The sequence below is a fragment of the Dromaius novaehollandiae genome, chromosome 11 (genome assembly GCF_036370855.1).
Source record: "Dromaius novaehollandiae isolate bDroNov1 chromosome 11, bDroNov1.hap1, whole genome shotgun sequence".
Classification (NCBI taxonomy): Eukaryota; Metazoa; Chordata; class Aves; order Casuariiformes; family Dromaiidae; genus Dromaius; species Dromaius novaehollandiae.
The window spans coordinates 2,244,085-2,260,260 of NC_088108.1; the positions used below are offsets into that span (position 1 = coordinate 2,244,085).

A 16,176-nucleotide genomic window follows, 5' to 3' on the forward strand; every position below is an offset into this window, starting at 1 on the left:
TTTTTTCATTGATCATTCGTTCTAAGCTCACCTGCGTAAACATGAAGAAAATCAGATTTATGGAAGTAATGATGCCCCAGTTTCCTTAGAGCTTTTGTTCCTTCCTTCAATTTTACAGTAGACAGCATCATAAACAAGCAGGCTCCTATGACTGAGCTGGGCAGCAGTGCTGCTCCTACCAACACATCACCTCACTCCGGCTGGGTATAGGAGCGAAAGAAGAGCCCTTCCTAGTCCTTATTGGTGTTTAGCCTATAACTGTTATTCTTTGCTATGGGTTTTCTGGCAGCACCAAGAGACCCAACTGCAATCTGCATGTCTATTTTGTCCCAGCAAGGTCTCTGCCCCCAGGAGTTTGTAGATCAACATAAAGAGCCCTATAAAAAGGTGCAGCCAAAGAGAAACAGTAAAGGACGTAATGCATTAAAAGTAAAATAATTGGTTAATCCACCTTTCTCTTCCTAGGTTTCCCCATGCTATTTCTTTACGGGCATCAGCCTGCTCTGTCAGTCGCAGAGCCCATAATTTTTGACCTGCTTCCTGAACTTTTCCATCTTACTTCTGGAAAAGCCACGGTGCCCCATGACACAGGGAGGGGAGTGGAGATGCTGTGCACACCGAGGAGGGCAAGGTGTTTCTGCTCTGGAAGGACTGTCCTGCCGACGGCACGGCAGCCTCTCTTCTGGCTGAGACCAGCTATGGCACCGTGCTGGGCAGAAGTTTAACAGGGAAGAATGACTGGCAATCTAGTTTGCTTTAAAATACCCTTCCCAGCCCTCAGCAACATGCAGGGAAGGAAGGCTGTGGGAAAGAAGTGTGGTACACGCGGTAGGGAGCCAGCCTGTGCACACACCTGTTAGATAATCTAGCCCCTCCAGCAGCTTCTTCTCTCTGGAAAAATCTAAAGCAAAGTTTTCAAAGGCATCATTAAAATTGATATCGGGTATCAGAACTTGAGAGGATGCAGTTGCCATGGCGACCCTGAAAGAAGAGAAGAGACCATCAATATACATCAGGGTGCACACCGCTTGCGACTCCCAGCAGCAGCAAGATGAGCGATTAAAAGGGTGCAAACTGCCTTGCAGTGACATAACACACCACAAGCAACCCACGTTGCATCAACCAGCGGGGAGAGCTTCATGGGAGAACCGGAGCGACAACTGGCCAGAAATGGGGCTATGGGGCCAGTTTATCTTGTTTCAATAGCAACAGAAGCATTCCCCTTTGTTTGCTGAAATAATCGTAGGGGTCACTCTTTAGGGTTATAAAAAAGTGGGGTTTATCAGAGGCTGCCAAAATCGGTAGGAGCCAGGAGCATGGATCCACGAGGAGCAGTGGAGGAGATGGGTGGGCGGAGTGGATGTGAAAGGGGACCTGGCAGCAGCGATGGCTGCTTGAAGAGCAGGGGTAAAGGTGGAGGAGCCAAATGCTTCTTGGTGGTTCCAGGCATTAGCCTGAAGGGTGATGCCACAAGCTGTACCGTGGGGGCTGGATAGGGCATTAGGAAAAGCTCCTTCCCCAGGATGCTGAGACAGGTCCCCGGAGAGGTTGGGGGGCTCCATCTTTGGGAGGGACTCAGTCTTGGCTGTCTTTGCTGGTGCTGGCAACAGCCCTGCTGTGAGCAGGCAGCAGAGCTGGAGACCCCTGAGCTCTCTTCACGCCACTATTTCTCTGAGTTCTTCCTCCCAGGGACCGATATTTGGCCCCATGCACACTAGATGTCCACCTTCATTAGGCCCTGCCATGGTATCTCCCATTCTAGGCTACGGCATGAGGAGGTTCAGGCTGGGTCTGTGACGCAGACATCTTTGCTAACCTTTCCTACTGCTGTAACATCATTGACACAACGATGGTGTGACCCGAACAGCCTCCACCCACCTACGTGCATTTTAAGTGTACCAAGGGTGCTCTGACCAGCTCTAGTTTGGATGGCAGAGAAACTTCTCAAGACTTGTCTAAGGTCAGCTCCCCAGTGGGGACACTGCTGCAGATCTGAATCACTCAGTGCCTCGGGTGCAAGGCCTCCCTTCATCCTTGCTCCTTGACTCACCCTACAGCAATTCATGGTTCTAAGTCAGGTGTTGCTGAGACATCATCTGAGATCTGTTATTATTCAGCCAGTGAACCCTACCTAGACCATTGAATGTTTCACTTGGCCCGGTATTCCGGTTATTTTCAGCCAGCTCATTCTCACAGATGTTTCTTAAATTCTTGTTGTTCTAGTCTTGTTTGCTGACTGCGCCACACCACACAGTAGGCTATTCAGCTCTGCAGCAATATGATACTTGGGGAAAGTGTGCTGTATATCACAAGTGACACGGAAAGGCAACAAGCCCACTCCTTGCCCAGCAATGGCTGCATGCAGCATGGAAGAAAGCTGTAACCATTTAGACTTTTGGAAAATAGGGGGGGATAATGAAGTATTCCCTGGGCAGACCAGTCTTTGAGGGAGCAAGGCGCTGTGCTGTCACCAATTTCCCACACACCAACCAGAACCAAACTCGCCAACGAGTGCTACGTTGTGAGCTTACCTCTCCGCCACATTCCTGGCTGTCTGCAGGAATCGCGCGTGGTCGTTCTCCTTCAGGATGTGTTCTGCCTGATTTATGAGCACCGTTGAGCGCTCGAGACACTGCCGGCAGTTAGCAACCTGCTGGGCCAACTTCCTCAGCTTCATCACCTGAGAGAAGAGCAGAAGGAAATGAAAATACTCAGAAAATAGCACTCAGAGAAGATTTGCAAGGAGCCATGAGAGTTGGGCCCACCGATCAGCTGGCTCAAGCTGTCTTGTTTGGGGCTGGGGCAGACAGTGAGGCTGGCCTGCCTGCTAAGCCAGCCCCAGGGCACATAACAGGCAGAGCTTGAAAAGCAAAGGAGAAACCCTCATCCAAGCTCAGGAGCTGCTCAGTGGAAGTAGGAAGCAGAGAAACTGCATGGAAATGTCTTCGAAGGCTCTGGAGAGGAAGGGAGAGGACCAACACACTTTCCATGTTAATTTTTGATTACAGATGGCAAAGCCCCAGGGAAAAGTTTCTGAGCAGCTCTAAAGGTCCCACATGTGATCAAAACGAGAGAACAACACATCTTCTTTTTACTCCTCCCACACAAATGCTCACAGTCTTATTTGCACTGTGCCGTCCTTTCCCTCAGCACATCCAGGCTGGCTCCCTGCAAACGTGGCCAGGAGAGGAGCACTCTTGCAAAGCAATTCAGCACAGTGCAAAGAAACCTCACACTTGTTTGGCATTGCTCAGCAACAGCAGAGCTCAGACTTGTTGCTGGAAAACATCACCTTTCCCACCGCAAATCATTTTGCAGTTACAGGCTGCGATAAGGAGGGACAGGTGAGATACCCACAACACAGGGAAGTAAGAGAGAGCTTCACTGCCACTGAGCTGAAAAACCAGCCCAGGCTCCAACTTGCATCTAGAAATAGGGCATGTGAATGGGCTCTGCTCCATTCCACACAAGTTTCATGCGAGTCCTGCACAGTCTGGTGTCTGCGGCAGGGACACAGGGCCTCCCCTGCCATTGGCAGCCCCACTGTTCTTGCTGAGTCTAGTGGAAACTCAGATGTGGCTCAGCCAGCACAGAAAATGGGAGATGAAGCGATGCCAGGGAAACCATGCCTGAATCTTCACTTCTCTCACCACGAGACTCCTTGAAAGATGTTTATTGATGGCTTAAGACAGCGCTGAACAAGCCATAAAGGAATAAACACAGACGACACATTTGATGGCATCTCTCTCTCTTCTGCAAAATAATGGGACTCGGCAGCAGTGAGGCAAGCAAAGAAACCAGAACAAATGTTATTTCTTAGGCTAAATCTCCATGCCCGTACTCAGGGGAATACCATGCTGAACAACTAGGGAACAAGTTCAGAAGGGTGCTTAGGTGAAAGTCCTCTTAGGACACGACTCAGCTAGCTGCTACTCCCCCAAAACTCCTAAATCCTCCAGGTAGCTAGGACAAAGCTGAATGAAAGTCAGGTTTCTAGGTAAGTTTAAAGAGAAACTCTTATCCTTGCACTATACACAAGCACTCCCCCCACCTCCCCTACTGAAAACAGAATCGCGCAATCAAGCTACTCCTGTTGTTAGGTAAGAAAGAGAAATGCACAGTTTTAGAGATGCTTTTTCCTTAGCATAGCTCCTTTCCAGCAGCAAATACAAGTCCCAGAGTGTCCCTGGTGTTGCTCACCGATGGCAATGGTTCCACAACACAGAGAGCTGTCATGCTTTGTAGGGTCTACTGAATTAAGGTCTACGGGTCCAATGACAAAATAATCACTAGATTTAACCCCCTTCTTTCCCTCCCTTCTCAACGTGAATGCACACACATACATGCAGCCAGCCTGGCATTGATTTCACATCAGACTGCACCAATTTAAATTCGATCACAATGTAGCTCTCAAACCCTGCCAGAATCCCTCCTTTTCCTTTTCAATAGCTAGGAAGCAGAAGATACCAAGCAGTGGGTAAAAGACTGGCAAAAGAACCAAATGAAATTCAGAAGCAACGGGGAGTTGTCAGAAACTAGACAACTTCACACTGGAAATGGAAAAACTTGAACATGAGCCAGAAGCAGACAAGGTCACTGAGGAAAAGGGGATTTGCAGAGGAGCCTGGAGCTGACACACGTTTCCTGGTTAGGAGCACAGGGGAATTCAGGAAAGCCTTGAGCTGAAGGTGCTGAGATCAATACCATGTGTTTAAAACACACTATACCATTGCTCTTGCTGTGTGATGCTTGGCTGGTGCCAGAGAAAATATTTTGATTCAGCGGGGCACTCCTGGGTCCTACATCGGCACCAGCAAAGACACAGAAGAAAGGAAGTGTATGAGCACAATGGAAATTGCATGAATGACCAAACTGGGAGCCATTCTGTATCTGGAAAACCATCTTGAGAGGGGGCAACTTGGCAACTGCTAACAAAACATAAATTCCCACTGCCCTGTGCCTTGATCTACCACTGTGTGTGTGTATGCAGTGAAGGACCCTGCAGATGCCTAGAGGAGGGGAAAGCACCTTTCAGAAGATGGAACTGGGAATATTTGAAACAGCAGGCTCAGAAATAAACTTCAGACATCTGCCCTGTATTCTTCAGCTGTACCACACATTAGACTCTCCTGAAAGGCACTGCACAAATGTATTTTAAAATTAAACAGATCATCCGCCAGGAGTGTGCATGAGGGATCAGCCGGAGAGACAGCATGCCTTTTTGCTTATTTAGAAGACACTGGCAACCAAGCATCATGCTGGACTCATCCTGCAAGAATGAAATGACAGAGACTTATACCTGCCCTCTCTGGCCCATACTACCGTGTGCACATGCAAATCTCCCAGCCCACTTCCGACAGGAGCAACCGGTACCTCGCAGTCCTCACCTGCACGCTCACCTACCCCAGCCCTCTCCTGCTCTCTCCTCGGCGCAAGGGCTGCCCACCAGCCACACGGCCTCCGCATTACAGCCCCCCGCCAGCCCTGCCTCTCACCGCCCCAGCGCACGCAGAACCGCTTGGAGATGTCTGTGCACAGACACACGCCGCCTGCCTTGCTCCCTTCTGCTCCTGCCCAGCAGCTCTCCCCTCCCAGCTGAATTTTCACACTCCGAGATTATTTCCTTGTTTCCTTTTTTAACTAGAGAGCAGGGCATCTTGCGAGCCTTGCAAAGCTCCCATGACAGCGGCTCCCAAAGCTTCTCACTTGGCAGCTCCTCGCTTACCGCCACTGCCCTGGAGCACACTGTCAATCTGAAACCCCTGTCCACAGTTTGAAAATCTGACAAGAAACAAGAGCAAGAGCTTTTGGAGCTGACAGAGAGAATACTTGAGCTGCTCTTTCAAGGTGTCAGCGCTGTCAGTGCTCTTACAATTAAATATCATGCTAATCCCCTTCCTGACACCACAGCCCTGCTCTCCCTTGCACTGGTCTAGGAAAACAGGCTTCTTTCCAGCAACTCCCAGCCTGAGCAGCTCCCTTAGCACTTTTGCAGGAGCTCAAAATAGATTGAACGAAGGGAGAAAAGCCAACAAATGACCTCTGAGCAACTCAAGCCAAGTATACAACTGTGCACCCCTCTGCACGCCCAAGGGTTTGGTTGCATCCTGAGACACACCTGGGTGCCAATTGACGGTATCCTACAGGATCGCAGAGGGATATTCAGGTGCCAGCCCTCACCATTTCAACACTGGGCAGCCCTTGAAGCAGCCCGCCAACCTGCAGAAGAAGGCAAATTTGCGATAAATTATGGGAAGGTTAAGGCACCTGGGCAATCCCACAACCAGTGCCTTGAGTCAAGTGGATCTGAAACATGTTCCTCAATAAACTGACATGGAGCCAGACTTGGGTTGGCAAATGACAGTCAGTCACAGCAAGGGTCTGCAACCTCTTCTGGTTGCTCTTCTGAGCCTCCTGACATCTCAGCCTAATCTTGGTTGAGTCTCAGCCACCCACACTCATTCAATTTCCAAGGTCAATGGGTTTGTGCAGATGGGAACTCAGAGCTAAGTGCATCCTCAACCTGTCCCCTCACCTGTCCCCCTGGATCCCCAAAAGCAATATGGGATAGTGGAGAGAAGATGTCATTAGTGAGAATGGGTGAAACCCAGTTGACAAGATGTGCATTCTTCCTGCTATGATCTCCCGCTCAGGGGCTGGTAGGCCAGTCCAGAGCTGAGTAATGGCACCCATGATTACATGTCCCTGGGAATTGCCCACTGTGCTGCCAGCATCAGAGAAGAGATCATTAGGGGCCCATAAGTGAGATGAGGAAGGGAGCCATTTCCTGCAGAGCCCCTGGTACCCTGCTGGCTCCATCCACCTGCCAGACACATTTGCTGGACACTGGCACCTGTGCCACATAAGATTTACTGCCCACAGCCAGTGTTCCTTCTCCTAGTCCTCTGGAGGTCTCCATTTCCACACTTGGCTCCCTGTCTGATGCCCCTTGGTGTGACTCCGCGCTGCTGCCTCTCTCCTGCTCCTGCTCTGTCACCTCTGGCACCAGGTGTAGCTGCCCAGAAGATCACAGATTAGGATGACCATGTCACGTCCGGTGTGACCACATCATGTGGCTCCTGGCAGATGGGAGAGGCAGCTGCAGAGTACAGCAAACACAGAAGAAGCCGGACGGCTGCAGGGAAACATGAGGAGGGGAGCAGGGAGAGGGAAGGAGGCAGGAGAGCAAGTCTCTATGGGTTAGTAGCTTTGATCCCCCCACAGCGTTTTGACAACTCCCAGATGCTCAGACACATGAACACACAGAGCTCGCGTGCTGGTGGCAGGGGTGAATGGGAGCAGGACCGGATGAAACAGGTAGCACTTGTTATGCCATATGACATTTTGATTTCTGACAGATTTGTTACTATTACTGAGGGCTGAAGTAACCACGTTATCAATAACAGACTTGCAGTCAGCTTGCTTCCATTACAGCAAAAAGTCATGGGCTGTGACTCACTGTTGACTTATTCTCACATGTAGTTTGAATTACAGCAGTAGAAAATGCACTGTGAATTCATAAACACTCCTTTCAGGGCCCCACCAGCTGCCACCTACCCAATATACTCCTGTGGCCTTCCTGCGAAACCTTATTTTACTCCACCACCGCCATGCACACCCCTCTGTGGTGCTCCCAGGCAGGTAAAGGTGTGCCTGCATGTACCTAAGCTAGCTTGACCCAGGTGTTAATTATGTCTGTGCACATGGATAAATGCTCAGCAGCTCGTCAGAGCTGAGATGTGGGCTGCCGCAGTCAGTTTGCCTAAAGCCAGTTCTGGTTGGCTGGTAGGACACACGCGGCACGTGTCTTTCAAGGCAAGAGGCTCCAAATCCCACTGGAGCCCGGCAAGGACCCCGAGGCTTTGTGCCCAGCCTCAATAGCCCTTCCACCTTACCAACTACCTCTGTGCAGAGGCTATTTCTGCAACCAGAACCTCTCTACCATCAAAACTTTGTTCTTCCAGGCACCTGGGCATGCACAAACTCAGTGATACGATCCTGAACCTGACCATGTCAGGAAATGTGGAGGTGAGCGGCTGTGAGTCACAGTTCGGATGCACTGATAGAGCATTGAGAGAACGGTGAGAGAGGGTGTAGGTTAGGTCCAAGGCATATGGGCGAAGCTCTGCTTGTTTGCAATGGTGCAAGAGAAATGGTGGAAGAGAAAACATTGGGTGCTAATGGCAAGGTCTGCCGCCAGTAGAGAGGCTCGCTGCTCTGCAAGCTCCACTTGAGGCAGCCCTGTGGGCACGCTGGTGCTAACCTTGCTTTAAAACCCACCATGTCCTTGTCTTGTCTTCATATTTTATTCTGTGACTTTGACAGCGAGGAGGTGAGAGCAGCAGTGAGCTAGCTGCCCTGGGCCATCACTGCAGAGCCCTCACCATGCTGCAAACGCCGCTGTGGCAGGGCCGAGCTGGCACACGCTGTGCTGTGTCACTGGGACCAAGTGCCACTGCAGCATGCTGGGGGTCTCACCACAAGCCCAGGCTTGCTGGTTTTGGGTGGTGAGGCAACGTCCTCCCACCCGCTGCCATGGCACTTGAGGCTGTGAGCAAATGTCCACAACCCTGTGAACACAGAACTCACTGTGAGGGACTCCTGACCAGCAAAAAACACAAGGTAAGCCAAATTTGTATAAACCCTTCTTGTCACAGCAGTCCTACTACCTGACATGAAGGTGGGCTAAGAGCATGCCGAATGCAACGAGCTCTGCTGCTGCTGGGCTGTCAGCTGCACCCGTACTCAGGGCAATCGACTGTAACAGTGACTAATAGCTGATACTGGATTGCGACCCTTGCAAACAGAGGCCAGGCCACCTAGGAAAGCCCCTCTGGGAGAGGAACACACAAGGCAGCTGTTACACTGCTCACTGTGACACACACTGTCCCCAGAGTCCTGCATCTTCTTCTCTGCCAGGTGCCCAGGCTGCAGCAGCTGGGTGCTGTGTCCTGCTAAGAAACTGCAGTCACTGCTGCTGGGTTTTTCTCTAACCAGGACTACAAACCTGGCTTTGCTAAAGAACAGGTGTTCAGAGCTCATGCATTTTTGAGAAAGGCATAAAGCCTACAGTTTTTAGTGGTGTGACCAAATATCCAGTCTCTCTCGAGGAAGCCAAGCTGGCCCTTCAAAGACCTACGGCAGTGGGGGTACGTTTCCTCTAAGTAAGTAAAAATTGTTCCTAAATATTAACTCTCCTTGTCTCTTCCCAGGAAAGGAGGGCAGAAAGTTCTGATGACTTGTGATCCTGCATCTACTCCTTGTTGAGAATTGAAATGAATGTAATTGTACCAAGCTGCCCTGCTACACTTCTCGCCTCTAAGGAGAGCATCCATGTGGAGATGCATCCCATACCATAACTACTGTGTCAGCAGTGCCAGGGGCTCACCACTTTATCATGCAATATTTTTAAAGCCACAGCTCCTGGAGTGAAGTGATTGCATCAGAAAGTCTGCTGTCATTTTCTATCCATGCTTCAGTTCTCTCCTTGTTGCAGCAAAAAGCATAAGAATGTGACCTGATGAGCCTCAGAAACAGGAAAGCCCTTGAAAAGACTCTTTCACTGATTATTTTTGACAGTCCCATGATTTTTCATTCAATCCCATTATTTCGGGGGCTGAATTATGAGCCTGGAAAAGCTGGGGTTGCCAAAAGTCCCTTCTCAGAACTGCATGCTGGCTCCTGTGCCCTGGGATTTCAGCCTGCACGGAGCATGGAGCCCAGGGCTCCTCGCGGCCTGAATGAACACCTCCGACCATCCCGCTGCAAATCCGGGGCTGCAATTAGTGGAGCACTGTTCAGGGCACGTGCTATGGCCAGCGAAGACTTGAAGCAGCCATCCGAAGAGCAGTGGACTCGGCTGGTTTATTGGATAAGATACAGATGAATAAAGCCAGGGATACAGAATCGAAAATGATGGTGTGGATCATTCCATACCTATTGCCATTTGCCTCTCACGTCTGTCTCGCTTCCTAGTTTATGGTGTGTCGGAGCACAGCTCTGAACAAAACTATTAGTGAGCAAGAGGATGTCAGTTTGGATGAATGACAGGGAAGAAGGGGAACCAGGAGGACATACAAGTGTCATAGTACAGCTACAGAAAATAGTAAGAAGCTGACAGCCAGCCAGATTCTGCCCTTGGCTAAAGGTAAGTACGTAGGATTAGCAGAAATGCTTTGCTGGATGGGAAAGGCAAACAGCATTATACCAATAACGCTGCTGTCAATTATAGCTACTGATTTATTGTAACCTGTGATGATGTGATCATACTGTTGTGATATGGCTATGCATAGCTATATTCAATAAGGAAAATGTCAAAGAGACTCTCTGGGATGCAACTCCAGCTATTAACAAGGGACAATACTGTCTTCTGAAAATAGGGCACTGCTAACAGGGAATTACTAGCTTCAGGTAAAGGTAAGCCCAGCATGCTGACGAGTTACACCACAGAAAGTGTTGTTGTGCCTCCTCCCAGGGCATGTCACGGGAGGAAGTGCCAGCACGGGCACTGAGGGGGAAACGCAGGCTCATCTTAGGCAGCAGCAGACATACAGAACTGAAAATGGCTATTTGCACAAGGAGGTGAGTCTCCTGCTGGGACTTAATGGGCTAATAGATGGTTCATTTGCTGACCAGGCTGATCAGAAAAAATATCAAAAGGAGACTAAGGAAGAGAAACAAATAGACTTTTGTTTCAAGAAAGAACTAAGTGAGCACTAGAATAGCAATTAGCTACAGGTGGGAAGAACCAGGGAGAAGCCCTGCTCTCAACACGATCAGTCCTAGGAGCTGATTGTGCACCCGGACAGCACGTTTCCTTGGCCACATCCCAGGAATGACCAGAGATTGCAGTGAGGACGCATTAATCAAAGACAAAGCCTCTGCTGTGGCTTAAATTGGTGCAGATGCCCTGGCCTGTGCCCAGCAGGGCTGGGCTGTGACTCCAGCACCTGCTACTGCCATGAGCGGGTGGCACGGGTGCTGACGCCCGCAGGGCAGATCCAAGCTGTAGCAGAGTGCTCTTCAAGACAGCACAGCTGCGTGCTTTTCTCCTGTCCCTCCTCTCTCATCCTCCCCAGTGATTTTCTCTATCTTCTGGTTCTTTCCCATGTATTTTCACTGCCTCAGTACCATGTTCGCTACAGATGAGCAGCAGCGACTCCCATCTCACCGGGGCGCTGCACAGTCTCATTTGCTCAGTGGTGGTATCCAAGCCGCAGCAAAACATGAATCTGAGCACCACAAGACACCAGTCCCACCATGTGTGGCAGGCTGGGCACATTCGTGCTCAGAGCCAGGTGTTGCATGTGGGCTCTCCTGTATCCAGCCTTTGGTGGGTTTCCAAAGACACGTGTGTGACACACACATCCAGGAAGGGCTTTTTCCTAGGATTACTGGAACACAAGATGCACACAGGCTGGGCACAGCTTCCTTACGTCAAAGTGCCCGGCATTTCCAACCCAGTCCCCGGGGAGGCATTGTCCAGGAGTGTGAAGGATATTGCCTATCTGCTAACTCCTCCTGTGAGCTGCAGCCGCTCACTGCCTCCTCTTCTGGCATCTGTTGCTCCTGCCATTGACTGAGCACAAACCTCAGGCTGCTGCTCCTGCTCCCTCCCAGCTTGGTCCTCACAGCATTCTCTTTCTGCATTTCGGAGCTGGAGGAGCTCCATATCACAGCTATCAAACCAGGTGACACAGACATGCTACGGAGCACCTAATTCCTCCCAGAACTGCATGGCACTGTTACCTCCATTGCACACCTATGCACTGTGTTCTTACTCTCCATATGGCCTCCCCGGGCATTCACTCCAATTAAACCTTGTAATGCCATCCTTCCCCTAAGGCCTGTAAACCCCACATTGGCAGAGGGTGTGGGAAGGGGAGCAGAGACCAAGTTCCTGCTCTGTGGTCCATTACACACATGAACGTCACAATATTCTGTCTTCCCCACTATCAGCCAGGCTCAGAGCTCCATCCCACAGGGAAACATGATCACAGCCCTCTCCTCTCACCTCTCTGAGATGGACAAGTGCACAGGCTATTTCCATCTGGATACCCAATACATTTTTGTCTATAAATGAGAGAGAGGGAGAGAGAGAGGCTCATTTGCAGAGCTGGCAGTTTCCGTGGAGCCAAGAGGCAGAAGGGCATCCTTTCCACCCAGCTTGCTCTCACACTATCGGGGAGCAGGGAAGCAGGCGGGTATCGGCAGGATTAAACCCACGTGAGAGCAGAACCGAGCCTTGAGGGCTGGCTTTGTTCCAGCTGAGTTCTGTTTGAAACCTATTCAGATTATTGGGTCTGAAATCTAACTCAAAGAAACCCCAAGCTGCGCCAGGCTTCAAAGCTGCTGTTGTGAAAGGGGAATGTTACTTTAGCATTGAACTCTGACACAAGCAGTGCCTGGGGAGTTTGGCTCTGGCTGGGGATGAACTGCTGGCTTGACATTTTTGCCTCTGTAGTGACTTTCCTTCCCTGGCTCAGGGCTGCCACTTTTTCCAAGGCCATGTGCTGCTGCGATCAAGCTGTTCAATGCAGTGACATGCACCATACGTTGGGCCATTTGTCAGGAAAAACAGCCCAGAACAAATGGAAAACTAAATGGCAACTCACCAGGAACGCACTATTTCTCACTCTGCAGTCTGAGTGCTTTAAAATATCTGCAGTCTCCAGTACTTCCTCCCTTTTTTTTGGCTTTTTAAACTGTCAAGTGTTTGAGGTTGGGGCTCCTAGAAAAGGCTGTTTCCCGTTCACACTTGGAAATGGTTGCTCATAGGTGTTACGCTGCTGAGAGGATGGAGCAAATCCGTCTCTTCAACAGTTCTCCAGATGTCTCGTTCCCTGCATTGTTTCTGAACAGCCAAGAGCAAAACACAGACTGGCCCGCAAACAGCCTGGCACTGAGCTGTGCTTTCTTCAGCCTCAGCATAGCCAGCTACAGCAGCATGGTGTGACTATATGGGTGTCATTACAGTGCTGCAAAGTGGCACATTTTCATCTCCAGCCCAATTTCACCAGCAAAGAAGCTCCTTTCTGTTTCCAGGCAACTTTCTAAGGAGCAAGTCCTGCAAAGCAATTTGCATGTCGGCGAAAAAAGAACAGGACTTTTACTCAGCAGCCCTGGGCATTTTGGAGGTGAGTGGGGACAGCAACTAGGAAGCTTGCAGGGGCAGCAGGGCTGCAGTGCAGCTTTTCCTTCCCCGGAGGTGGTGGGTTGGTGGGTGGTATGCAGCACCAGCTCCGGGCCTTACCATGCTGGTGCTGTCACGTCTTGGAAGGTGAGTCTCCAAAAGGTCTGGTGTGGCTGCACTTAGGAGCATCATTCACTGCTCTTTTGCACTGGCTTATGTTGCAAAGGCAACGAGCGGTTCCCCAACCACTGGGATTAACAAGTCCTAAGGACTCTGCCCTGCATCTCCTGACCTCCCCCATCTGCCCGTTCTTCTCCCTGGCACCTCTAGCTTCCTTCCATGTTCCCAACATCCTTCTCTAGGCCAGGTGCTGGGCTTGTAGCTGCACGGGCACAAGTTTACTGGCTCACACCCTGGGAATTTATAAGCAGCTGAGCTCTGCATCTCCTTCCATCGTTGGGCACTGACCAGGGCCTCTCTCCTCTACCCAGTTGCCAATTCTCATGAAACCTGTAGGAAAATAACATCTTTGAGACTTCCAGTCCTCTGCCAAGCGTGGCTGAAATTGGACAACAGGGTCAAAAGATGTTAGGGGGAGAGGGTGGGAAGTGAGAAGCAGACAGGCAGATGGACCAGCAGACGGTACCGTTACATAAGGCGTGTTTTCTCAAGTGGCTAGGCTAAAAACGCATACATGCTAAAGCTGCTGCTGAGGGTGCAGAAATCTGAGTGTCACACTGGGTCTCTCTCTCACACACGCACACAGTGTAACCCACTTCCAATCCCTTGCCTGCAAAAAAATCTGTATTTTGGGTGACGATGCTCCAAGTAGGAAGAGCTCTCTGACTTAATATTGGTGCTGGGATGGATGCATTCAGCTGGAGCTTAGAGTACATTCGAGCTCAATAAGAAAGGAAAACGGCTTGTGCACACATACTATAAACTCCCATGGGAGCCATTTGGACAGAGATGGAGTCATGCTTTATAGTCGGAAGGAGACTTTACAATAACAGAGTGAAAGGTTGAAGTACCAGCACCACTAACAGCAACTGAGCTCACTTGGCCTTAGCACATGCTTTAATTTAAGAACTACAGCTGATCATTTGAGCCTCTCCCCATTGAATAGAAACCACCGGGAAAAGCCAGAACACCTGGAACTACTGGAGAAAGGGTTCAAACACCCCAAACCTCTAGAAAAGCCAACTCACCTAAGGCTAAGCTGCAATGCAGAACATGCGGCTTTATCTGCAGTGAAGGACTAAGATGGCCTTTCAGTATTAATTCAACATTATTATATTAACACCACAGTGTTGTAAAACCCCTGAGGAAGCTGTCTGGACCGATGTAAGCAACTGCACCAATTTATCATGCTAATCAACACACCTTCCCTCCTCTAGCCACAACCTTTCTAATATGGACATGTCCTCAGCGGAGGGGCCCTGGGGACAGCAGCAGTGAAGGACACCTGGACTCGCAGATCAGTTTGGGTGGCAGGGAGAGGAAGGTGTGTTCACTGATGGCTGTCCAAAGGAATTCCTTCAGTGGTAAGGCAACACTCACTGCACAGTAATGTCTTTTGCGTGTTGCTGTCACATCCCAGCATCCCAGGCTGCTGAATTGCTGTGGCGTGCCTGCAAAGGAGGGACAGACCCTGCGAGGCAGCAGCAGTTGCCCCATGGTGCAGGAGGTAAGGTCACTGCAGCTGGGGATGCAGACGGGCCCTCGTGCACACGTGCCTCCCCCACTGCACCGGGCACGCACCCCTCACCTCCTCTGCACCCATGAGCTGGCTGTCCTTACCTTGGTCTCTTTGATCTTGACAGCGATGACTTGTTTGCGTTGGCGGATGATCTCCATGAGCTCATCACATTCCTCCATCAGCTTGGCCTCATGCATGGCTGTATTCACCTAGCCAGGAACAGCAGAAACCCCGCACTGTTAGAAGGTGACACACTGGACTCTGAGCCCGGCTCTTGCAGCTCAGACTGAGAGAAAAGCAATAGCTTTCCCTTGCCAGGTCCCTGTGGTCCCCCAGACTCTGAGCCCCAGGTCTGCTGCCTGCCAGGCATGACATAACAGTCTTATAACTGCTGCGTAGGTGACAAAAGCAGAAGCAGGCTTGTACTTCTGTATCCATTTCCACTTCAGTGGAGGAAGGAAAAGGCCAGAGAGGGGTACAAACCCTCTGCAGTATTAACCTCTTCGGTGCTCTGGCAGGGCATTCAGGGCCAGCGCTGGGTGACATGGCCATGCTGAATGGTAATACAGGCATAGATACTGTCCCTTCCCCATCACCTGGGGCAGATTACACATGCTGCAGATAAATGGTACCCCAGGAGCACTGAGCCCCCACTCACACTGCTGCATGGGCTGGCTCAGCCCTGCTGGGGTGCAGCACCCCACAGTCATGGCTGCATCGCTTTCCAAAAAAGCTTAGGTCCAGGAGTGGTACCACCAGTATCTATACCCACTGCCGGTGGGCCCTACACAGGGATGCTCCCGTATCTCTCCATATGCCCTGCACATCTCCCTTTTCTCTGCAGGGTTATTGGTTTTGGGGAGCCAAATGCAGCCATGGTTGTACCGCAGCTAGGCTTGGGCTGCTCCTCGCTCTCACAAGATGACTCTCTCTCCACCCCTCCCCAGCAGTGGGGGCAGCTGGAGGTTATTCTGCCTGCTCTGAGTCTAGCGGCGCCGGCTGCTTGCAGAAGAAAAGAGCTTCGCTGCCCTCTGCTCCTGAGCAAACTTCACAGCTTTCTCACAAGCAGATGCATCTAAAATGAGGCAGCATTCTTGTGCTAGTTAAAGGAAGAAAGGGTTTAAAAATGAATGAGAGGACCCTGCTTGGTAAAGCAAGGTCAGCAGTGCAGCATGGCCTCACCTCGAGCCTGAGCGTAGAGAGGCAGCTCTAACTTCAAAGTATCTGCAAGAGCAAGGCCTGAGGAGCACCGCAGGGCTGCAAAGACCACGGTCAGGAAATTCACGGCAGGGTCTTAATGAAAGGGCTGAATCAGGTCCATGTGGCAACGGCTACAGGCCAGCTG

The 16,176-nt window shown here is 50.7% G+C and overlaps 1 protein-coding gene across 1 annotated transcript in view; it reads right to left on the reverse strand.

Annotated features, from left to right (window-relative positions):
* MID2 (midline 2) overlaps positions 1-16,176 on the reverse strand; it is a 173,099-nt gene that overhangs the window by 32,396 nt on the left and 124,527 nt on the right. Inside the window, exons 4-6 of the mRNA XM_064517997.1 lie at positions 14,933-15,040; positions 2,532-2,680; positions 854-981 (exon numbers count right to left, since the gene is read on the reverse strand). Of these exons, the coding sequence (XP_064374067.1) occupies positions 854-981; positions 2,532-2,680; positions 14,933-15,040 (385 nt within the window). The remainder of the gene's footprint in view (positions 1-853; positions 982-2,531; positions 2,681-14,932; positions 15,041-16,176) is intronic.